This window comes from Synchiropus splendidus, chromosome 5, assembly GCF_027744825.2.
Source record: "Synchiropus splendidus isolate RoL2022-P1 chromosome 5, RoL_Sspl_1.0, whole genome shotgun sequence".
Taxonomy (NCBI): Eukaryota; Metazoa; Chordata; class Actinopteri; order Syngnathiformes; family Callionymidae; genus Synchiropus; species Synchiropus splendidus.
The window spans coordinates 17,895,120-17,921,197 of NC_071338.1; the positions used below are offsets into that span (position 1 = coordinate 17,895,120).

Genomic DNA, 26,078 nt, shown 5'->3' on the forward strand with positions numbered 1-26,078 from the left:
CTGTTAAGTTCTCTCCTAATACTTAAAGGACAGATTGGCAACAGGTTCTTTTGATTAAAATCTGTGTGTACACACGTAGACTTGTATTTCAACGAGTTCAGGAACTAGTAGTCAATAACAGACAGGTACAGAGTAAATAGTACGTGTAAAATAAGGTTGTAGTTTTCCAAGCTTGCAAGTTACAGCGGCTGTGTGTTCGATGAGAGAGGTCTCCGGTCCTGTCCCACAACCCACGTTTGTTTATGAGGAAAGACCGTGGCAAAACAGCGAAAAATGTAATCACAGAAAGTAACATACACAAAACTGACCAGCTTATACTTTCAAAGGCAACTCTAAAGCATCTATCATTCAACATCAGAGATCGAACTCTGTCATGCAGCCAGTGAGGAGAGGCAGGAAGAGACAACAACCCACTATCTTTTAGTTATGAGAAATAAATCCGTAAGAGTCATCACGGGTCCGTGACGGACATCAGTCATTGTGATGTTTTTTACAGGATTCTTCTGTGAACACATGCAGAAAACCTTCATGTTCATCTCATCGGCTCTCATCTAAGCCGCGCTGCGCCACCGTCGTTTACAGCGCTGTAGAATAATAAAGATGAATGAAGGAGCAGCGTTTTTCCTCTGACTTTATGACTGTCACGTGTTTCAACAAGGAGCTGACAAACGGCGATCAGAGCGTGGACATCAAAAGGTCAATTCACACATTTATATCAAGTTGACTGTGGACACAGACGTCAGAGTTAGAAACTATTCTTCTTCAATCAGTTCCAGAACAATCGCCAGGGAGGATGAAATGTGGCACTGGTTGCGTCTCTCAGCAGCACCGAGCAGGTCTTCAGATCAGAGAACTCAACGGTAGCATCTACAGATAGAACAAGAGAGATAACATGTTACACACCAGCTGGACCACAAACACTGCAAATGACAGTGAATCGATTTCGAAACGATTTTTCTGTCTAATAAATGCTAGCGGACGTTAGTCACAGACGTTATCCACTAGCAGCTAATGTCGAAGCTAATCTGTTTTTTCTGGCTATATCTACACTACACTATGATAAACGCAATAAAATGAGTAACGGACCCTTACACGTTAGTTATCATCTCACAAATAAGTTCCCCACATTTGGCAACACACCCAAGACCCGCGGTAAGCAGAAAGAATGCTTTACAAGTCCAGTACACTGTTATACACTGTGTATCACCACAATATATTGACCAACATGACTAGCTCGGTTATTAGCATCATGGCTAATCGGTTTGGCCAACTATATATTCACTGAGCGCTTAGACAGTGCAATACGACGAAGAGCAGACATCCATAACTGTGTTAGAATTTGTCATTTTCGCTGGCAATCAATTTATTGAAAAACTATTTTCACTATGCACAAATATAGACTATACACATATCTATACCGTTTTAGCACTGCAGTTCATCTGTTTCGCTGCAAACATATATAAACTTCATGTATATACAAACAACAATCATATACACATTTGTTTAATGACAACAGAGACAACAGTGAACACAAAATTGACTTACAAGTCGAGTAGAAACATTGCCACTTCAGGATCAGATGAAATGCCTTTTGTAGCTCTCAGTTATTGCCAGGCTGTAAATGCATCTCCTATATTGACACTTGACATGATGTGAACGAAGGATCTCAGCTCGCTGGTGAGGTTGCTCTGCCCATCTGCCGTAAAGTGTTGTGGTGGGACTGGGGCTGGAACTGTGATGCCACTCACAGAACACACCTCCGGGTGGCTCGCTCAGAGAAAGTTACATACTCCTAGGGAGCTTTTAAAAGAGACCTGGACAGTCGGACTCTGTTATTTTGGACTGTTCAAAATGAAACCTGTCATCTCAGGAAATCTGAAAATAATCTATTTATGTCTAAATGTTACGCATTGTTGCTCTAACAGGCAAGCATCTTACATACAAATTTTGATGGAAGGACAGCCTGCTTTACTTTCGTCCATGTAATGAGATTCAGAGTTGCCGTCTCCTCCAAAAAGGAAAGTCACCACTGGAATGAAAAGTGGCTTAATTATGTCATCGCCGAATTTACATTAATCTATCTCACATGTGCAGTACCTTTGCCACCAGCAGGAGGAGATGTGCCGCAGTGTGAATGCAGCAATCCCCCTCAAAAACTGTTGCTAGATTTGTCTGTAGTTGCTTTTTACATCTGCCTCAGGATTTGGAAATTCCCCAGATTCACAGACAACGTCGTCAAATGAACAACTCTGAAAAAGTCACCAGATGGGATGGTTGCAAAAAACAGGGCTCCAGAATAAAGAACCGGGTAGATTTGACATAACTATTTTAAAAGATTGTGGTAGGGCAGGGCAGGGTGCTTGGACCCCTGAGGACGGGAAATGACAGTCATTGTCGTAATTATGCTGAGACATCGGCTCAAACACTGACAGAAAACAGACCTGGAACAAAGTCTGATGGAAGAAACCATTGAGTGATCCGAAGTTGAGTCTGCGATAGTGAAGCTCATGACAAAGCGTATCGCGGAGAATCAAGATGGTTTGGAGAAATTCATCCAAAAATGAGCAATTGGAGGCAATGATGGCAGCTATAGTTAAAAGCCAACATCAAGAAATTGTCAAGCAGGAGACAAATGACAAAAAAAATAAAGATGGAAAAGACTGGAATCGCAAAAACAGAATAAAAAAGTTCTCTGTGAGACAGTGACACTCTGTGATACTTCAGTGAAGCTCCCTTCACTGAATCCCACTGGATGTCAGTTGCTATCAATAGTGACAGTACCGAAAGTCACCATGACTAAAATGCACCGTTGCTTGATGTACGTAGGATGAAGGGGACGCCATGCCATGTCTTACATAACCCCAACCTCTGTCTTTTGTCCATGTCATGCTGCCAATGCCTCAGCAACATGCCCTTTTCATCAGTATAGGACACAAAATGCAACTCTCCCAATGTCAATATATGACGTCATGGGGGTGAGGATGTGGCAATGAGCCAACACAGCTGGATATATATATATATATATATATATATATATATATATATATATATATATATATATATATATATATATATATATATATATATATATATATATACGGAGAACCAGTTCAGGGATAAGAAAGGATACAATGAGGAACTTGATATCGACCCTGCACAGTGGATCAAACGACCCACTGTGGGAGCCAAAGACCACGGCCCATTGTGGTGAAATTTCAGCAGGAGAGAAGGAAATTCAAGGTTCTCAAAGGCAGTATAGAAGGCTAGGAACATCACCACCATTGACTAGACCAGATCAATATGTCAAACCACGATTACTCAATACAGGTATATAAAGACAGAAAGCACATAGTCTCTTTCCGGTGAAGCTGAGAGTTGAGTTCTCAGATGATAATGTGGAAAAACCCCGATGCAGCATTCAAGCCCACTGGCACATCGCCTATGGAAAATGAACAAGAATGACTGGGTATTACGCTTTCAGAATCCTTGTGAAGTCAACGAGTGATGATCAATGAAGTGCAATGACACTGTCAAAAAGATGAATGATTCACTCGTATTCTTAAAGGGATCAGTAATTGTGTCCTTATTGGATCTACCAATCTTCACTTAAGTCTAATGGCAGGACACTGAAAATCAAATTGGACTTCATTAAGAAACAGCAATATATCAATATGTCTGGGAAAAGAAAATGAATAAACATGGAGCAGAAATTACCCAGATTAAGTTGAGATGAAAAGAGTTGTATGTTCGATGTGGGGTTGAAATAAACCTCTGCTATAACAATGAATGTATATGAGTGTATTTTAAAAAAATCCAAAACATCTTGAGTATGAAAGTGTTGTGTCCTTTCTGTGTGCAATTTAATGTCAGTAAAATGTAAACAAAATAGATTGCACACCTCCGGTGGCTGAAAGAAAACTCGAACTTTTATGCCCTCCAGGATTGTCTTGACCCGTTTTCACCAACGCCATGACAGCCCACAGCTCTGCATTGGAAATCAGCAAATCTCCATAATCCACTTTGGGTTATTGAGGCGCCACAGCTCGAAATCCTCCCAAAAAAACACATCTCGGTACCAACAAATGTAATAAATTAAATCATCAATTTCCAATGAAATCATTATCACAGTGCTTGACATCTCAGACAATGTAAAGTGGTGGGGACTGTGTGGAAACTAATGTGGGATTTAAAAGCAACAAGATTTCTGCGCTACTCTGTGTGGCCAATGAAATGTTGTTAGCGTGCAACAGCCTCTGATTTTTCCTTTTGTGTGTGTATTTTTTAAGGTTGATAAGATTTGTTGATTTAAGATTTGTTCTTGCAGTTCTTGCTTCCAGTTATAGACAGTTCACTACAAGTAACAGTGTTTCTTGTCATTGAGTTTGATCCCAGATTAAGATAATGCTAATATTAATGGATCAAGATGAGAGCCTTTTTTTAGAGCCAACTTCAAAGTTTGAAATTGTAGCAGAGAGGTTATTATTAAATGCTCAAAGGCAATTTGGCGCTGCACTGAATCTTTTTTTTTTGGTTGTTTTTTTTCTCTCAGACGTGCAGCCATTCTGCCCACTTCACCATTATTAGCTAATGCCCATCACGGCTCACAGTTGCCTTGGTAAAACTCGTTGTCATTCCCTCTTAGATTTGAACACAAGGGTTTGAAAGTGGAGGATTTCATCCCTTCATGCTTGAGCCTGGGGCTGAATGGTCCTATTCACAACAAATAAGAGGATCAATCTGCAGAGCTGTGGCGCAGTGCAGTCGCTTAGTACACAAGTAAAGAGGAGGGTGGGGGTGGGGTGGGGGTCTCTTCAGTTCTCTAGTTTATTTTTTTTTCTCTAAAGTCCGAGTTCCTCAAGTAGAATCCCTGTCTAAAAATACCTTGGTAATTTAACCTTCACTTAAAAGGCAGCATTTCTTTCAAATGCACGATGGGCTCCGATGTGTCTTTTGATGAACCTGCCTGACGCACCTCTTCTTCATGATGCGAATCGTAGCTGACGTTGTTATGTAACCAGAGAAATATCAGACCGCAACTTCAGCCTTCGCTAATCAGATGCAATGAAACATGATAAGAACTCATTATCTCAATTATCTTGACAGATCATTTGGTTTAAGGTGCTTTAATTGACACATCTGCCAAGATTTAATATTTCATTTTCACCTTTGAAGTCTGATGTAGTTAGTCCTCATTGCATTTTGTTTTATTTAAATAAAGATCTTATGGTTGCAGTTTCCAAACATGCCTGCATTTGTTGCAAAGGCGCTTCAGTCGCGTGTCAACATGCGTGGTTCCCAACGTGTGACTCGACACCCGACTTATTAGGCTGAAAAATGAGAGACACCTGAGGAGATGACAGTATTTCAGCTTTCATTAGCGGGAAATCACTTTCTACACAAGCGCAACCGCGCAGCAAGGTAATTAATTTCCTCAAGGACAATCATTTTAGAGGCTTCAGATAAAGACAAGAACTCCACAAAGTTCGCTCCTGGCTGATCGCACAAAGTTATGCACAGAGGGGCTATTGACATGGAGAATTGGTACAGAGTTAAAGGCTGATGGAACAAAAAAATAAAATAAAAATTACGCGTGTGAGTGTTGTGATTCAAGATTAAGTTGACCAATGTGATCCTGAGGTCCAAACCTGAAATCAAAGCTCCAAACTGCCATCATTTTCCGGACAGTGAGAACATGATCTGGAGTCCTTCTTGGTAATTTACTCTTGACCCTCTCCATGGCCTTTTGTGATACAGTTACTTTCTCCAGGATTAATGCTGGTCTCTACCAGTAACGGCTATAGGTCCAGCAGAAGAGAACTGCACTGGCTCGAGGATGCAGATTACGCATACAGATTGAGACAAGTCATGCCTCATAAGGACACATTTTATGGTCAGCAGTCATAAACAATAATTGCAATCCTCGCATAATTTTCAAGGACAAAATATCCAGTCATACTGTACATGAGGATGATAGATGTCACCTTACTCCACTCTTAACCACAGTATTCTTAATCACATAAATCTCCCCCTCTATCTGTGAAAAGTACATTACTGTACATAGCAACAGGCCGTACTTTTCATTTCTATGTGGTCAAGCGTTCTGTCCATTCAGTTTCCAACTTATTCCTGGTGCCCTGACCTTAACAGGGAAACAGGTGAGGTGGACGACACCGTTCATAGGCTGTTATTCCAACAGAGAAACTGCACACTAGTTGAATATTGAGGCATCATTTGAACGCAAAGAACTGTGGGCCATCATCCTTTTTTTGTAGCCCCAACAGTGTCTATTCCAGCCATCTGTCAGACCAAAGTGCAGAGATTTTGGTGGGGTGCAACACCAGATTACTTAATGTTTGCCTTGTTCCCTGCCTGCCCGAAAAAGTTGACTTTGAAGAAGCATCACAGTTTGCAAACTTTTAGTTTATAGAGGCTGTACAACAACGTGTGGTTTCAGACTTTGCTGTGTCAAAACAGTTTTCATCAAACATTTTGGTTTAACTTACTCTATCAGCTATGAATAGAAACTGACTAACTTTGTTGTACAGAAAAGTGTTTTATATTACAGTAGCAGCATTTAAAAAAAAGACTTTTTAATTCAGAATTTTTATTGAATCACCGTTAATCATTTATGAGTAAGAGAGTCTGTGGACAACGACTTGTCACCTTCCAAGTCAATATTTTTGAGGCCACAGCATCCTGGTCCTTACATCTACTGGGATACTTGGAAAAAGTGCCCACTCAGCACAGCAGCTCCACAGATCACAGACATGAAATGGTCACATTCAGAGACTCACTCAGACGTCTCTTGCATGGGCCACACTTTTCTGAGACAAACTACCCATCAGTTCAGTTTGAGCTCATCTTTTGCTTCTTCTTTATTTCCCTAATACCTTCCTTAATAACCACCGTTTAACAGAGCACTGCAAGTCAAGCAGTGGAGCAATGCGCTTCCATTTTCCCAATTATACATTATCGTTTGATGTGCTTTGAAATGTGTATAATTCAGAAGGTCTTAAGAAACTTGACTTTGGATAATTAGCATCGACTAATGGGCTTAGGGGCGTAAATGAGGACATGCAGCGTGACTTGGGAGGACGTGCAAGACAGGCTCAGGTGGTGGAGGCTGACTTGCTGTGGCAACCTCTGATGGGAAATGCCAAAGATGAGTTCCTGAAAAAAGGGCTCCCAGTGCGGATGAGACTAATGTATTGTTTAAACCAGGGATGTCAGACTTGGGCTCTGTGAACTATACCAGGTGTGTCACATGTTCATATATATGGCCAGCTGCACACATTCATAATGTCTATTATGATGGCCCACATTCAATAGCACACTCATCACTCAAACTTTGTGTTTCATAATGTACTGCAACAGTTTGTACTGCTCTTAAGCTGATAAGGACCAAAACAGTCCAGTTTGACCAAATATTTCGACATTCAGGATTAAAAAGATGCTTCAACGTCTACATTTTGAACCTGACATTTGAATATATTGCTAGGCAAATACCCATAGCTGTTTAATCTGATGAAGACACAGCAAGCCATAAACTGTGTCTTTTTATTATGTCATTTATTTAACGCACCTACCAGTATTTCTTCTCCAGTAAAAGTAAAATCCGACTTAGCTACTACTGTAGTGGTAGATGGCTGTGTGTGAGAGTGAGATGCTGGGATACTGTGCTGCCGTAACTGTCGTACACCATGCCAGGCTGCTACATGCTGTGGTGCCAGACATTGAATTTAAAAAAATAAGCATCTGCTGGCCGTGGTCGAGCAGGTCGTAAGTCGGATGTTAGTTGTATTAAGAATGGACCTCTTACCGAACAGACGGCAAAACGAAGCTTAAATTTTTCTAGTCTCAAGAGCAAACAGAAGTCCTTGTCTGGGAGAAGAAGACTCCAAAAAAATAAATCCATCTGATGGGCCAGAAAGCTGCTGCCAAGAGCAACACGTTTTTGAGCATGGTATTAATTTGTTCTCATGTAAACTACTGAGAGTGGTTCATCAATTTTTCACTGAGAGATCGCTAGTGGTCCAAGTTTCCGGATGTCGAATGTATTTTTATCAGAATACGTTTAAAACTGTTAGTCTAAGCACATAAGAGCTAGAAGGAAAACAGATAGTTGTAACATGCGGCAAAAATATCATCAAACTATGCAATTATATGTAAAAAATATATATTATAATAAGGAGTATTGACAATGACAAGAATAAGAGAAATCCATTTTCATGACTGCTGCTCATGATTTCTCTCCCTCAGCTTTGATAAGTTCCAGCAAACAAGTTCATGGAAATCGATGACTAAATGAATGATTAGATTCTGTTCATCACCCTCTTTGTCAGTAACTGCGCTGATCTCTGGTCTCTCTGTGCCTTCTTCACCTTGTTGTTGTTAATCATGACACTCCTTCACCATATCAGAAGACGATTCATGTTTATTTATGAGGGAGCTTTTATTTGAGGGAAATTTCAAAGTGCTTTGCAGGCAAATAGATTGCTGATCTGTTGGTCCGGATGACAGTAAAATGGTGGTGTTTTGGATGGGATTGCAGAATGTGCTTGCAGCGGGGAGACAAGTGCTATTGATGCATTATCAAAAAAAGAGCGATGATGTTCAGTTCGCTGTGTTTTTTACTTTTTTACTTTGTAGCTTTGGATTCATGCAGACGCTTGAGCTTCCCTGTACGTAAATATCAGTCATCTCAGATGCATTCATGAATATTAATCTCACAAAATAATAATCTAATGAATCTGGAGTTTTTCATTCAAACGTTTCAGTTTTTAAGAATCATTTTTGAATCATCCTCATCTGTCAGTAGCTAGTTCTTAATCTTCCAGCGGTGTCAGCAGTTTCTTATTTTGCACATCATCCTGCGTTCTTTTGCTTTTCAATCACATTTTAACTCTAAGAAATGAGAAATTAATGTTAATCAAGAATCATCAGCCAAAATCAAATCCCTATTCCTCCACCACAAGCCTGGCAAAGTTTGCATTAATTCTGCTAATGATCAACATGCAGTCAGCTGCTGAGCTGCTCATCAGCATAATCCTCCGTTCGTGACTGTAAACCTGATCAAGAAAAAATGACTTGGCTGTTTTATTGTTCAAAGTTCTGCATATTTCAACCGTGCAGCTTGTTCACTGTCAAAACTCTCAACCAATTGCAGGTCCAGGATTTAGCAGGCTGGCAGATTTTATCCAGGGAAACTTTCCTCCACATTTCTCTGGAACTACAGCCACAGTCGAGCCAATATCTCACCATTCTTCCCTGTGTAGAAGTTGAACTGTCACCAGGGTAGGATGTATCTATTCCTGTGTGGAGATTATTGCAGTGGCACTGTGTAATTTTAAATTGAGTGCACACAGTGTTGGGCTTTAATAACAGGGCACTGAGAAGTATGTGTGGGCTTCTTATCTAGGTGGTCACAGGCCAGAGAAAACGCTCAGTGCGTGCCAGGTGTGTGTGTGTGTGAGGGCGTGCAAAATGATGGCTATATTTTTTACATTTAACAGTAGGGTTTAGAGAATAGTGATTTCGGGGTTTAACATTTGTTTGCATTAGTCATTTCATCTGCTTTTCAAAACACCACAGTAATTGAACAAAACCCTTTCAAACTTCCTGAACAGAATTCTTGGTGTTTGAGTCCATTTCCCAGCCAAATGTGCACATAATCATCTTTTTTTTTAAGCCTGATATATTTTTCAAAAGAGAAAAATACTCTACAGAAGAGCCATTAAATGTCATTATTTCACTATTTTTCAGTAAATGTGATACTTGTGCGTCACGTATTTACAGTATAATATAATATAAAACTGTGTAACAACTACTATAAAGTATATTCTTTTTTTCCTCTCATTGTACAATATGAGTGACATTGGCAGAACTCTGTCGCCCTGACTGTGATCTTCCACCGCAGAACACCAATCCTCCACACACTTCATCACCAATCACCTCCACATCAGCATGCTGGCACCCTGATGACATCACCTGCCACAGCTGCCAGTCAGCGACTCACCTCACACAGTTCACAGAAGACCTGCCCTGCCCTCTGACAGCCTCATCACTCTTCCTCTGTGGACGATCCCTCCCCCCGCACAAACTCTGTCTGTGGACTTGGGTTACAAAACTCAAGATAGCTGCTTTGTTGTGCTCAGGATGAAAAAGGAATGAAGACAGACCGTTTTGAGCTGCAATGCAGTCCAGTGTGGGCAACACATGCATGTTCAGTTATTGCAAATCTGAATCTTAATGCTGTTTATTATGCACTGGATATGTGGGCTTCTTCTTAACGCTTAAGGTAAGAATTGACTGTCAAGGTTGTTGATGATAGTAGACTAAATATAGGAAATATAGGGATATAGGAAAGTGTAGGAAGGATAAAACTCCCTGTCCGTCCCTTCGATTTCACTCAGCAAAGCATGGAGTTGATTATTTGACTCAGCAGGTTCTTGACTGATCATTTGATGATTCAATGGATCCGTGTTAATACTCAGGTTCATTTTAGGTCCAATATTTGCATAATAAGATCTGTAAACTGTGAGGATGACACCCAGTGTTTTATTCCTGATCCCTGTCAGAATTTTTCGAAGATATAAACTACATTTTCCATCTCAACATTGGTTGTGACCCATATAGCGCTCTCTGTTTAATTTTTTTCAATAAATGGAATTCATGTTTCTGTAATGTTAATAGAAGTGAGTAGTGTCATAGTATCTAGATTTGTGTCAAGAGTTGGACCTGTACACACTCCAAGACAGACCTACGTAGAAAGTGAATGGATACTGGACGTTGTTTAATTTGACCAGCAAAACATCATATACTCGCTCTGGGAGCATAAATAAATCCCATTTTCCGACCGACAAGTAATGTATAACAGACGTCTGAAGTCCAGCGTCTGAGATATTTGACTAATTTAAAGAGACACACTGCGTTTGCAAATCGAATGCTGCGACGCCTCACTTCACTGTCTCACGCTCATGTTATGTTTTGTCAGCGAACGCCAGTGTTCCACTTTATTTACGTCTACTTTGGGTTTTCACTGACTCAGTGCCTCACATCCCAGGACTGGAGTCAGGGAGTTTTTGCTCCGGGTGCATTAGTGTTTGCTAACTGGCTGCTGTTGCTGTGGACTGGACTTCCTTAGGCACGTGTCTTGCCTCTCTATAATTGTTCAGGAAGTCCATTCCACGCTTTGTACTGAACTCACAGAGCAGCTGACTGTGAAGAGATTTCATCTGAAAACATGAAGCTCTGACTCTTCGCACTTGAATTGGACATCGTCTCAGCAATTCCCAATCCGTCAAAAACATTGATATCGGGTGTGTAAATTGTGAATCTAGTGTCCATGTGATGACTGAGAAAGAAAAGTCTAATGTGCACCCAAACGTGGTCAGACTTGCCTCTGTTTGTGTATTTGATCCAACATCCCCGTTTGTTGTGAACATCCACCTGGTTTCCTCTTTACTGACACAGTGATTGATAGCCAATGTTTTTGCTGAACAAATTGTTCCTCTTTGAATTGAGATGTTTTAGCAACCAGCTGACATTTTTGAGCATCAGCACCGTTCTGATGTCTTCATGACGCGCCGCCAATTCTCCCAGTCACCCACCCCCGGCTCTTCATACATCCCGCACTCACTGCGCCTCAACTTAAGCCAAAGTGATATATTTTTAAGAGCGGCCTCCTTCTCCATTCTCTTTGTCAGCTTGCTCCACGAAGGTCCGCCACACTCAACCTCAATCCTGGAGAATTCAGCAGAGATTCCCTTTGCTGTCAGAAAACACAATTGTTCTTGGTAAAAGTCTGTGGTGGGTGCAACTTTAATTTTAAAGATGTTTTAAATGAGCTGCCACTCTGTGATTGATGGGCTGTGAGAACTCCCCCTCCCTTTGCCCTGTATCCTTCAGCGGGCACATTTAATTATAAGAGCCTGGTATTGATGTTGTCAGCTTCATCGCGATATACATCATATGTGAGAGGAGAATGGATTCTGCCACGCAGCCATTCAGGTGTACAGTATCACTGCACACAATGTCACGGGAGAAGATGCGCTGTCATCAAAGTTTAGAGGCTCTGAGTGACCTAGTCTCATGATATTAATGTATCACTCAGAACGTAGCACAGGCAAATAACATGAACACTCCACGCTGCTGTGTCGCAGGTGGATGGTCCTGGGCAAATCTCACTTGATGTGTATTCAGTGGAAAACTGGCTTTTGCTGTAGAGCTTGTTACTTAAGCTCCATATGTGGAGGAACACACTGGTGTTCATTCAGAAAGGTCATATTCATCGGTACATTTTCACTATCTATTGAAAGTGATGGTCACAGAACTCATTACAGAACTTATTATTATTATTATCTCCGCTGCTTTTGATGGTAGTCAACGTGCGACTTGGGGGCTCCGTGCGGCCCTTTGCCGGTGTTAATGCAGCCCTCATGAGGTCTGAGCAAAACTGCAAATAAAATAGATGGATAGAGGATAAAGCAATTTAATAATAAAAAAAACTTTATATAAGGGATGCACCAAAATAAAAAAATATTGTTCACACAATTGCATTTATAGATATAACTGTTATTCACAAAAGTAACAAAACAGACACTGTTTTCTATTAAGCCCCACTGTTGTGATGTGACTGTCGCTATTAGCGCTATATGCAGCCCAGACCCACTTTTGCCCATAGGCGTTTCATATCATATCATATCATATCTTATCAGGTGTTCTCTTTCGATGGTTCAATTTTTGGTGCTTCCCTACTTAATATTTTATCTGTACTTGAATTTTACATAGTTTTGTGGGCAAGATATTCTCCACTTTAGAAGATCTTGTAAGGTTTTATTTGTAGTCACAATATTTAAATAAAGCGTATATACAAAGATATACAGTATATGCTGTACATGGATTGATAATTAATAAAATACATTTTAAACAAATAATGCCATTGCATTAAAACCCATTTTGTTTGACTTGTTTAAATTTAATTCCAGACTCCTCTGTCTTGTCATTTGGCAGAACACAAAAACACACATCTTCTTAACCTTCAAATATGTGACTGATCATTTGAAATTATTCACGAATATACCAATGAGAAAAGCACACCATGCTGTGTTTACTGGAAATATTAGCTATATTTAAAAAAAGGGGGAAAAAAAGTATATACCGTAACAAGGACATGTAACAAGAACACAGTTGCTCTGAGGACATAGAAGGAAGATTATGACCTCATTATAACTAAAGTAAAAATGCGAAGCCTCTTCATTTTCTTTTTTTTTTTTACAAATCTGTCTGAAAAGATGGATGTTGGTATTGGAAAAATGTCTACAGAATGATGAATAGTCTGAACTCAATGATAAGTTTGTTATGAATTGAAGACAGTTTTTATTGGTCACTTTAATCCCTATTGAAATATTAAAATTAAACAATGCCAGGATCATCCCCAAAACATTAACCCTCACGAGAAGATAAGTCGGTGACAGCATGTCAGCTCAAGACATAGTGATCACACTATTTCTGCTGTGGCTGAAAGAAAGTCACATCAGACTGCATCCCTCAAGGCCAAAGGAATTTTACCCTGCCATAAAGTTATTCATTTTGTAAAAAAAAGTGCTATCAGTTTCCACTGCCGTGCTCACGTTTGGATGAATTGAGGGTGCTGGAGGTTTTTTTTTTTTTTTTGCTGAATTAACTAATTCTGACAAATGTTCCCTTTAAAGGGACCAGCACGTAATAGATTGAAAATATATAGTTACACTTAGCCAAATTTAAAATTTGTGGATGGTGTAAGAGATGAGCAAAACTTTTGCGCTGTATATGAGTCCATTTTCACTTAATCTGTAATTAGAGGCTCATTCCCAAATGATTTCAATTCATTTCATGAGGCAGAAAAGAGAATCCAGCCCACATTCTGTCCCGCTTTTTCCTCCCTTGAGATGACACGCTGATGAGCAGTGCAAGATCTAAGACCGCTTTTGTCCGTGCTGGGAATTATCAGCTCCTTATTAGTCATGCTCCGAGCCAGACCGTCAGGTAGGACATGTTCATTCATGGTGAATTCTAATATAAATTATTAAAACATAAAAATGTTGTCACGAGACGCTTGATGTTTGGCTCAGATCCATCGACCTTTATACTTCAGGTGTTGCAGTGTTATCGGGTGATCTGTGTGTTTTAAAACTGTTGAAATATGATACACCCATGACACTGCGCTCCAGTGTTCTAGTTAAGACTAGAAGATATTGCATTTATAACTAGAATAAGACTAGAATGTATTCAATGAATAAATCACCCTCGCGATACAAGTCAAATTGGCACCCAAGCATCATAAAAATATGGACTGGGGCTAAATGCGTATGGCTGCAGCCCTACATGACAGCTCAAGGTGAGGCCAGTGAAACATCAGCATCCAACGCTGCTGATGACAAGTCTGGGGAGGTGCATGACTGCTCATCTAAATGATTCTGAGCGCGTTGACAAATTGGTAAACTGACACACTGGAAACACCAGCAGCTCGACGGAGAAATATGAACCTGTCTTTGGATTTATTTTGCTAAAGACACAGCTTTCCGTCTTAACTGTCTTGCACCCTGTGCTCACATGAGCTTCAATTATTGTTTATAAATAAATAAAGGCGTACACTTGTAATAATGAATGTTCATTCACTTCCCATCATGAAGAAGTTGCATGAAGTGCTTTCACTGAACAAAAAAATCCAGTCTATCAATCAAAATAAGACGTTCAACTAACCAGCGAAGGGTGGACAGTACAAGAGGGAAGTGCATGACGACAGCACAAGGTGGCCCATTTCTTAAAAAGAAAAGGCTTTGCCAAGATCATCTCCATGTTCCAAGATGCCTGGATTGGAAATGCTCCATCCACTTTCTTATCTTGGTATCTGAGGGAGCGATCTCATCCATGTTCAGGAGGTCACTGGTGAAGCTGGCAGCCAGTCCAAAACAAGGCTGAGAAGTAATGAGTGAGATTTTTCAAAATAAACCTGCATATTGGACTAGAGACCAAAAGTGAATCAAGTTGGCAAATAAAGAGTTTTGTGTGTGATCTTTTTTTTTTCTTTACTTATATAAGAGAGTTGTGTTTGTGTTTTCAAATTCATGTGATGTCATTTTGGGGGCGGGGGCAGGATGAGTGATAGGAATATAATAGGAATTTCTCCGGTCAAGTCGAGCCACTTTTGGCTTTCACATTATTAAAAACCGAAAAAGGTTTTGCATTGCTAATTTTTCTCAATCAATCTGTTGGCCGTTTCAACTTCTCCACTCTGTGACTTTCCCTCTGTCTGTTGCAGGAAAAATCACATGACCCATTTAATTCCATTCAAATTATCACCCGATCCTCATTTTGCAGCTGTTAAAGTAAATTAATTGGATTTACAAATGCATGTGGGGATAATTGGAACGTTCCTTTTTTTAGACTTTTGCCTCAATCTTATCTCAGATGTATGTATGAAAGAAGTTTCATTGTTTGGACACTTTTAATTGGACAAGAAAGACAAGTCTTTCATGGTGCTTACAATTCCATATGGCCACAATTAAAGGATTAAACAAAGGCGATTTTACGCTGTTTTAAATGTATTCTCAGCGTCTAGCATCTTTGATATCATGTTTCTTTCAAATGAGACTTTGTCCTCCTCTCTATAGAAGCAAAGATATGACTCCAGGTGGGATTTTCACTGGGGACTTACATGTCCTTGGGCCTAATTGGAAAAATGGAATGAAAAGGGCCCTGCAGGCGTTCAATATTTAAACAAATGTAGGTGTAATGGCAGGTCATTCAGCAGCGCGAAACTAGAATGAGTGACTAGGGACTAGTCTGCTACCTGTTTTTCACAGCCGGCTCCATTTCTGTGGCGTGATGGAGGGTTTTGGCTGAACAAGTTGTTAAAACTAATGAGGACTGGAGGAAACCTTGACTCCAGAGTCTGCCCACATTTAAAGCGTGTTGGGCTTGTGTGTAGCGGGGAAGTGGTAAATACCAATGTAAAAACTACACTGCAGTTTACCAACTGCCTGCATCGCCACCTGCCCTACGACCGTGTCACTTGTACTTGCAAAATAGGAAGAAAAGCTAGAAGGGATAATACAGTGCTGTATTTTTGCATGGGTCCGTAATCAAAGCATGTTCCCTGCAAACACAGCTGCATATATTATCATGCTCCTTGTTTGTTTACAACGAGTCAAGGAGTAATGCCTGACTTCTGTGCATGAAGAGAAATCGTATGATCTTCACAGCCGTTCCACTCATGAGAGTCAGGGAACATGCAATCCTATTAGACAAGCCTTGGTGAGGCTCCCCCACATCTTTGATACTGGACTTGTGGACGGTTTTGTTTTTATTTTTCAACCTATAGATAATGCATTCATCTATATTCATGCTTCAGAGACTGATAAGAATTGTTTGTCTCTTGAGTTTTCATTTTTTTGCTCTCCCTTTCTGTCTTCTCTGCTGCTAAGATAATGACAGGGAATACAGAGGAGGAGAATTAAAAGATAAATCAATCCACCCATTGGGAGAATTTTATATATATATATATATATATATATATATATATATATATATATATATATATATATATATATATATATATATATATATATATATATATATATATATATATATATATATATATATATATATATATATATAATGACTGCACACACAGGTGTTATGACGTACACTTCCTGTGAGCTTAATGTCATTTAAAATGCAAAGACAGATCTGATAACTTAATGTAAACTTTTGCCCTTTGAGGTGTGAGCTCTTTGCTCTTAGAATCAAATCGTTTTGTTTTTGTTTTGATATAATGGTATGATACCGGCTACTGCAGCTAACCATTGGTAGCACTGGCTAGTAAACATTGTAGTGTCTAGCGCAGTTCTCACCATTGTATTTCTGAAAGACTACAGTAGTAGTAAATATGTCATCACACTATGTTTTATTTTGTATCTAACATTAATGTTGAACATGTTGTATTTATCTTTATCTTTTTTTCACATAATATTACATATTGTCTATTTTTTTGTTTCTTTTGTGATCTTTTGAATTATTTTAAGCTCACAAAATTTTGTCACAGATTTTATATACAAATATGTATCTCGAAACAACTTAACAAGATGCATTTTTGTTGTGTCAGTAGATTTTTTGTTTGTTTGATTTCAAATCATGATATGATAGTGAGTGTGATTTCATGGGATTCAATTTTTGTGCCAGTATTTTTTTTTTTTTTTAGAATATTTCATTTTTGTTTCCTCTATTTTTGTAAAAAAAAAAAAAAAAGAAAGTGTTTTTTTTCCCAAATCAGTTACACACTAAGCCCTAAATAAAAGTTTTTTTGTAAGCTTCACTTCGAATTCAGATGTCTGGTTTGCCTCCAGCCAGACTTCCAGAGTTTCACGTTGATGTAAATATATGCTATTGCTATGTGCTAATGAAACATTTACATTGCTTAAGTTTGTTCCATGTCAATTCATATCTGCACCAACTGCTGTAGACACTCACATGAGATCACTGTAGCTGTAGCTGTAGTCGGCTGTGCTTTTGATTGAAACATCCACTGTTCCAGTATTAATGCTCTCCTTCTCCCCCTCTTCTTTCCAACATCCATGCAGAGTTTTTCTTGGAGCTGCTGGACAATTCGGAGAAGTCTTTCAGCAGCATGTTTAAAAAGGCCTATGGGAAACTGTACAGGCAGAACTCTGTGGTGTTCCAGGACCTGTTCACTGAGCTGAAACGCTACTACACAGGGGGCAATGTCAACCTGGAGGAGATGCTCAATGACTTCTGGTCCCGGCTGCTGGAGCGCTTGTTTCAACTGCTCAACTCCCAGTACCACTTCACAGACGATTACTTGGAGTGTGTCAGTAAATACACGGATCAAGTGAAGCCCTTTGGAGATATTCCCAGAAGAGTGAACTCCCAGGTCACAAGGGCCTTCGTATCTGCTCGGACATTTGTCCAAGGTCTTATGGTTGGTCGGGAGGTTGCCAACAGAGTTGCCAAGGTGAGACTCATTTTCTCTTCTAATGCTTTTGCTGTCGTCGTTTGGTGCCGCTGCTACTGTATGTTTTACTGAAATCTATTCACAATTCATTGATAATAAACACACGTTGTCATCATCATGTGCAAAAAGTGGGTTCCGATGCCACTTTCAGTGTGTGCGGATTCTTCAGTTGTGTTTCGTGAATCGGTGGGTCCCAATCACAAAAAAAAAAACAAAAAAAAAAAAACATGAATGTGTACTAAAATATACATTAAAAATGAAGGGCGGTTGGAGGTCACACACTGCTTTTCTTAAAAACAACGGTAAAACCAACAGCGTTGAGACTGATATAATCAAAGATACATTCATTCACGACACTTCTATTGTAGCAAATACATGCTTCAAGATTGTATAAATAATTCTGTTGCATGTATATTCGTCGGGAGTATATTGATGTTTCTCTCAGCTACACAGTCTGAAGATGCTCTACATATTATGTCCTGCTTTCCATAGACTATTAAGAAATACATATCTGATACATAATTAAAAATATATATTTGTATTTATTTCCTCAAGGAGCAAATTCTTTACATTATTTAATGTATCGTAGGGTTAGGACGCTGTGTGTTAAAACTCCATGCACATTTTTATCTTTACTTATCATCTCATATAGGAAGCCTGTGCTGCTTCAATTTTTGATGACAGTCAAATAATTAATCAAAAAGACTGGGAAATAAAGAACAAATATTTTGATTTCAAATGACTATGATTTTCCTTTTTTCCTATTGATCCACGGATGTGTAGAGCGCCACGGTGTCAGGCTTTTTCTTACATGAATCCAGCGTTGCAGTAGAATCACCCACAGAGAGCAAAGCCGGTCAGAGGAGTGGAGATTAAAGAGCAGCTCTCCAGAGGTTGCCGCTGACAGTTTGTCTGCAGAATCCGCAATGCTCTCATTGTGTTTTCACCATTGTCGATTGTGAAAATGAGTTCTATTTGATGGATGTGTATTAGAAGTCATCACTAGCTTCTTTGTTTGTGAAGCTAATTCATCTGGTTTCACCAACCACACTCCAGAGGTGAATACACTTCGGACTTCGCTACAATGACATGAATAAGGTGCCTAAAAAAACGCAAGAGTGAAATCTTTTTTGTTTGTCATTTAAATAAAAGATAACGCTGGAAGGTGTTTGGTGTTCTAAACAGTTGACTTGGCCATTGATGTTATGATTGAAATTGAAAATATGACGTGTAATTTATATTACTTTAACTCATGGAAACTGAGAACGGCATCCATTGGGCTGGAATAAAACTATCTTTCAAATGAAGGACAAAAATCTGGTGACAAGTGGAGACGAAATGACCTTGCCAAGTCAAGCCGGTCTTATCAAATGAAAACTCTTGGCCAGCTTTCTGCTTCAAACGATTCCTTCCTCTTGGATTAAGAGTGACGTGAAAGTTACATGTCGTACGCGCCCCGGCTGTTAACCCCTCGCTCCAGATCAAATCCCTCATTTCCTACTTCCTCATCAATTATGAAGTGAAGACAGGAAGCGAGGTGACGTTGCCGAGCACTGTCAGAGCGCAGCACGATCATGAAACCACTGAAGAAAAGTTTCAACGCGACAAATGACTTTGACCAAGGTTGCAGGTGTGTCTGCTGGAATCACCTTTGAGTGTGAAAGGAAAAACAGTGTGCAAAGTCTCCTGTACATAACAGTATATGGGCATTTGAAGTTTGAAAATTAAGCAATGAAAAATATTAAATAAAACTAAAAAAGTAATAACGTTAAATCAGTTACTAGCCTCAAATAACATTTAGTTGTATATAATAAAAATATATAATAACAGATAATACATAAATATAAAATACAAAAATTCTCTGCAAAGACTGAAATAATGGTGAACTATCCTTCACTGTTCTTCCTGTATGCTGTAATGCAGAGTCATGTGTTCCACTAACATTTACTTCCACTAAAAAGTAACGTAAGGTGTATAAAAAAAAGACCCTGATAACCTCACAAAAATATAATAGTCTATTTCTGCCTTGCTGGTATGACCATGTGTTACTCACGTTGTAAACTGTAAAAGGCTGTTGGTTGTCCTTTGAGTGCCACAATAAAGAAGACTTCCCACCTGAAACCAACCAATATTTGACAGAATTTAATGAGCAGTGAAGCTCAGAAGGCTATTTCTGAATTCCCTTGAGAAATAAATCAAAGAATTGTCAAAGAAAAAGTGATGCTGCCAAAAAGACGTGCCGACTCTAAGCCATCACCCGTTACGTATTCGTGCTCCAGATGACACGCCGACAAGATGAGCCACGTATAATTACTGCCGACCAGAAGCTTTGGCCGCGCTCATGTACGAAGGATATCGCCGGGGAAAATGGGATTGCGCTTGACTTGTACCGAACGGTTTTCTGGATTAAAAGCAGAATCTCTTTGGATTACAGTTTATGATGACCATTAAGAGTTTTATCTCGGGGCACTTAAAACACAGTCCAGCCACAGTAAAACCTGCTCAGGGAAGATTGCGGGGATTTGGAGCATTTGAATGGTTTAAAGTTGAGGATTTACAGCACTTATCACTCACTCAGCGACAGCATGTGTTGCAGGTCCGGTCCTCAGAAGATACTTAGTCATGATGATGGAAGGAAGCAGGGTATTTTAGACTGGGGGATTTGTGCGGTGTATTTTATGGCTTAAAATGTCATTTTGAGCTTGTTATGGACTCATTTCAGCCAGGCACTGTTTGGTTGTTTAACATTGCTGTGAGGCACTTCCTAATCTTGACATGCAACTTTAGTGTGTCAGGAAAAAATTGTCACGTCATTTTGTCTTCATGAATGTGGTTTCACTATCATCTGATCATAGTCCTGCCTGCATGGACGACACCACCCCCCTGCTTGGGTGAACATAAATCCAGTTCCCAGCTGGACTGGTTCACAAGATTTATCGTCCATTTCAAAGAACTGACAATTGAACAACCCTTTTACAGGCATCTCGACAAAATCTTACGCTTTGGCAGAACGTTTTTCTGCCGTGGATAACAGAGTGAGCTTTCAAGAACAGAAAAGACCGGGCAGCAGGACATGCTATTGTTTTGGACAATGCTGTCGCAGACTTTTTGGGCTCTCACTTTATATAACTGCCGTGGCAACTCCTTTCTCTTGCAATTGATGATGCCACTGACGTAGAAATACATTTCGTGTTGCAATAAGATGATTATTAACTGATGCAAAAGTTTTAAAATGACTACAGTAAATGTCTAAATGTCTATTACTGACTGACAATGTTACATGACTTGACATTGAAGGATTAACCACACAAATTCACCAAGTCGCCAGATGCAATGTTTAATCTTATACTCCAAATTCTGAAATATTAAAAGGAGAGAATAATCCTTCAATGTATAATCAATTGCTCAACCCAACACAGGTCTGTATATTGTGCCAGATGCAATGTTTAATCTTCTACTCCAAATTCTGAAATATTAAAAGGAGAGAATATTCCTTCAATATATAATCAGTTGCTCAACCCAACACAGGTCTGCGGTCCTTTTGATTCAGATAAAAATTGTATATTGAGCATATTTGTATATGCTGTTTCTGTATCTTACCATCCTGTTCAAGTTTGTTGCATTATTGTGGCCGCATTTTTGCCAATTCAGCAGTTGTTACCGTGTTTTACATATAAAGGGATCATTAAATTATACCCTTTGCTTCTGTCTGGATTAATGAATCAATGCATGATGTCATACATAAAGCACAAGTTCTGTGTGTAGATGCGCAGCGATATTGGACGATAAAACAAAAAAGGAAAATCTGTAAAACTCTGCCGGGAATAACTTGTGCAGCTGCCGCCAATGAACCTCCCTCCTGCGAATCAGCTGCGTCTCTGGCGCGAGCCTCACACAGCTTGCAGGGGATAAGGCCTCGACACAGCGCTGTGACGGCAGATGGCGACTGGCTCAAAAAAGGTTGGCACGTCACGGCGAAATGTGCTGCGCTAAACGTGTCTCTTTTAATTAAAAGATTCTCATCTGCGGTGGACATAGACTGCATGAGAAAAATGAGCGCGATCATGCGGAGTGACGGACACGACTCTCTCTCGGGTCGGTTTAAATTGAAGGAGAAAAATCAATGGGATGCAGACAAAATGTTCATATTGGATTGTCACAAGTCCTGACTCTTTCAATCCACATGATGTCTTCTGACTGAATTTTTGCACCTGGATTTTTTTTTTTTTTTAGCATGCACTTAGTGGGGTTGTCAGACGTAATGTTGTGACATTTGCCCAAGGGTTACTTGTCAGCCAAAGTAAACCTGTTTGTGCCTGACATCTGTACTCGACTGCAGACCTTTAACAGCAGGGATGTGGGACCACATAACGTATGCATGATTGAAGGCCCAGATGAGCTGAGCAGCCCATCGGACGCTCTGCCTCGTGGTTCCTCAGCATGGAAATGGCTTCTAACATGTTAGCGCTTGTCTGGGTGAATAAAGGAAACTGTTGCTACTGTGTCGCAGGACATGCCACATAACGTAGATAACGTTTCAGGGGACATTATTTTGTGTCGGCAGCGACTGCCACAAGAACCCACCAGCCTGTTGTTTCACATGTGCACGCTTGGATGACACTGTCAGGTCATTGATTCGACTGATTTTTAGCTCTGCCAGTCTTCAGCTACAGTGGGATCAAAACATGAACCAGAGATTATTCCTGAAATTACAACTGTTACTGCTGTATATTAATGTGATGGTTCACTGCAACAGGCTCTTAAAGAGTGTGTTGCATAAAATGAAAATGGAATGCCGAGTAAAAACCGTCCGGCAGATGTTCAGGCAATTCAATCGCAAGCTGAACAAGAAGCTGGTGTGACTCTCGGTTTGGCCACCATGAGTACTGAGATCAAGGTTCCCTTCAGATTTTGTCTGTATGCTAAGTAAGAGTGAAAATACGTCACAGAGATGCAGTCAAATGTGTTGATTTGCCCACAATGAAAATACAAGAGTCCAAAGAACTTAAACTGTATTCATATATTTTTCCTCTGTTGCTTTACCGAAACATATATAATATAATATAATATAATATAATATAATATAATATAATATAATATAATATAATATAATATAATATAATATTATATTATATTATATTATATTATATTATATTATATTATATTATATTATATTATATTATATTATATTATATTATATTATTATATATAGTAAAGAAGAAAATGAAGTGAATGAGGAGACAATGAGCATAGTGCAAAGGCAAGGCAGTTATTCATGTCAATATAAGCTCTGTTTGAATAAATTATATTATATTATATTATATTATATTATATTATATTATATTATATTATATTATATTATATTATATGTACGGACCCAAAAAGCATGACAAACCAAAGAAGGTACTAATTCCATTCAATAAATAAATGAATTAAAGCATGACATACAAAGAGGAGATTCCATGAGACATTTACACTCTCACTGTTGCATTTGACATTTTCTCTCACAACTAAGGGCAAAGTGTGAAAAGTCATGGTGCAGCCCGACGTGCTTTTCTGTACAGTGTTAGCATGAAAAGAAACATTGCACTCTGCAGGTACATTCCATTCATAGTACAGGTGCATTTTAACCCTGAAGTCAGTAAAAAGCATAAATGAATTCACACCTTGCGCTTGCAACCAGCTGGAAATAGTAAGAGCTGTTGTATTGCATATTGCGCAGTCCACTGGCTTCATCTTTTTTCTTTTTTTTTCACGTACATTTCAAGGTTGTAATGATCAATGAACTAATTCAATTTTTCATGTAATGTGTCCATGCTCAGTTCATCATTATATTCATATGCATTTTATCATACATTTTTGGAATGTAATATTTCATGCATGTGTCAGTAGAACGGCTAGTAATAAACAGAGACTATCAAAGCACAAGTCAATGCTGTGTCTCACTGCCAAGACAATGTAAATGTCTCACCCCGTGGGCCCAGTTCAGGCACTTCACTTTTATGACTTAATGTAGTCACGTATCCGAATATTTCCCTGCTTTTTCATCTTGGAGCACCAGAGCTAAAGACAAACAGCATGTATTGAGAATCAAAATGGCCACTCTTACCCTTTTTTGTCCGAATTTAAGGGAGTACATCTTTAACCTCTTAGTTCCCAGTCCACATATGTGCCGATGACATTTTAGTCTTTCACTGCCGCGGTACTAAAATGTTGATCGACTGGCCACATTTAGGGACACCGGTCGCACCATCTTGTAGTGACACAACAACATTAGAGCTATTTCAGTGAGGAAAAAGAAGGAAGGAATGCAGACATATACAAAGACACAGGACTCATGCCACACCAACTCCCAGTTGGGAACAGAACAGAATTAGTTTTGAGACTGAATTCAATGTACATGCAGTATGTACAATGGAGTCTCCAGCTTCATATGACAAAGAAATCTGACATACTGTGTATTAGTTATAGAAGTGAATATTACTGTAATTGTCCACTAACAAGATCTTTTTTGCAAATACAATTTTCTTTACAAGACAAAGTCTAGTTTTTACTGTTCTAAGTAATTCCTGTCTCAAATTGCAAAAAGCAAAACTCAAGAAAAGCTTGGTTCTGAAGAGGTTAATACGCAATATTCAAGTCACCATCCTGATGTTATTACTCTAAATCGGAAAAACATTTTATATTTAAGTGCCACAACTTCATTAGTCAGTTTAAACTATCTGCTGTACAACTACTTCACTTAACAAACTAACTGTTACTTGTTGTTAGTTAAACTGCATCTGTTCTTTGTACTGCAATTCAACCTGGCCTGTGACATGAAGTGTTTCTTCTCATCCAAAAATAAACCAAATACTTTGGTCACAAAATACAGAAGAGAGCAAGAAATACCATGTTCTAATCATGTTTAGTGAAGTTACAAATCAGTACAGCAAGTTACACTAAACTATTATCATAATAGAGACACACAACTCTTAACATAATAGTTCTGGGGGGATATAAGGCAAATCACTTTTCTAAAGTAAATATTTGCAAAGAAATGTACCGTACATGTGATTTTATTATTTTTACTTTTTGCCTATAATATCATATCATACAGTCACAGTGGCTCAAGACGACAGCCTCATTTTCAAGGGAAAAAAGGTGTTGATCAATGCAGAGGAAACAGGATGTTAAGCACTGAAGTAGTCAGATGCCAAGTACATGTATTTCGCAACAAGGTTGTCAATTAGCACTTTATTAATGCATAAAACTGAGCTATTGCGCATACGATCTTGGTTGCTGAATGAACTGGTTGACATTTTCGGAATTTCTGAGGGGACCACTTATGACCAATAAAATATCAGTACTGAGATCAGTAGCTGTTTCTATAAGTTTTCATCTTGTTCAGCCAAAAAGAGGTGCACATTATTTATTTAGACTGCAGAGATGAAGGTGTTTTCCTCGTGTGTTTGTAACAAAATAAACCTGGATAGTTTGGTGTTTTGTACAAGCTTCAAGCCGCGGAAAGAGAAAAGAAGTCTCCCTGGTTCAGTGGACTTTTAACTCCATAAAGCATGAGAAAGAAATAAAATGAAAGTTTCGCTCTGCTCCGAGTTCCCGCAGTGAAATATATATTTTTTTATGGCCGCAAACTTTGTATGTCTCCGAAGCAGACGGTGGAAGATGACTTCTACTGTCATCAACACAAATGACTGTAGCATTGACTTGGGACGCTGGGGCAAGACATGGCGTCTTACATCTGTGCCTAATCGTCGTGAAACATTTGACACCGTCAGAATAATTATGACAGAACTATTGGCACCTTCTTTTGGGCAAAGACGATCGCTGTCCCTCTTGTCTTCCCTTTGATTGGCCACGGCCGCTTGCAAAGTCATTGCCATTACTCACGACTCCATTACTTGTTGGCACAAAGCAATTTCAATCATCTGTGCACTGGCTGTTCCGTTCCCCCTGAAGGGAGTTGAGGCCATATGTGCATGACAACACCCCGTATGATGCCATCTGAGAGTGTCATTTCAATTCATCTCCCATTACAAAGGGAAGGGGCCTCTGTGTTTATTTA

General features: G+C 39.3%; 1 protein-coding gene across 2 annotated transcripts in view; it reads left to right on the forward strand.

Moving 5' to 3' along the window:
* The window catches only part of LOC128758729 (glypican-6-like), a 108,710-nt gene that overhangs the window by 39,207 nt on the left and 43,425 nt on the right, over positions 1-26,078 (forward strand). For both annotated transcript variants that reach the window (XM_053864998.1, XM_053864999.1), the window contains exon 3: positions 17,622-18,013. In XM_053864998.1, coding sequence (XP_053720973.1) covers positions 17,622-18,013 — 392 coding nt within the window. The remainder of the gene's footprint in view (positions 1-17,621; positions 18,014-26,078) is intronic.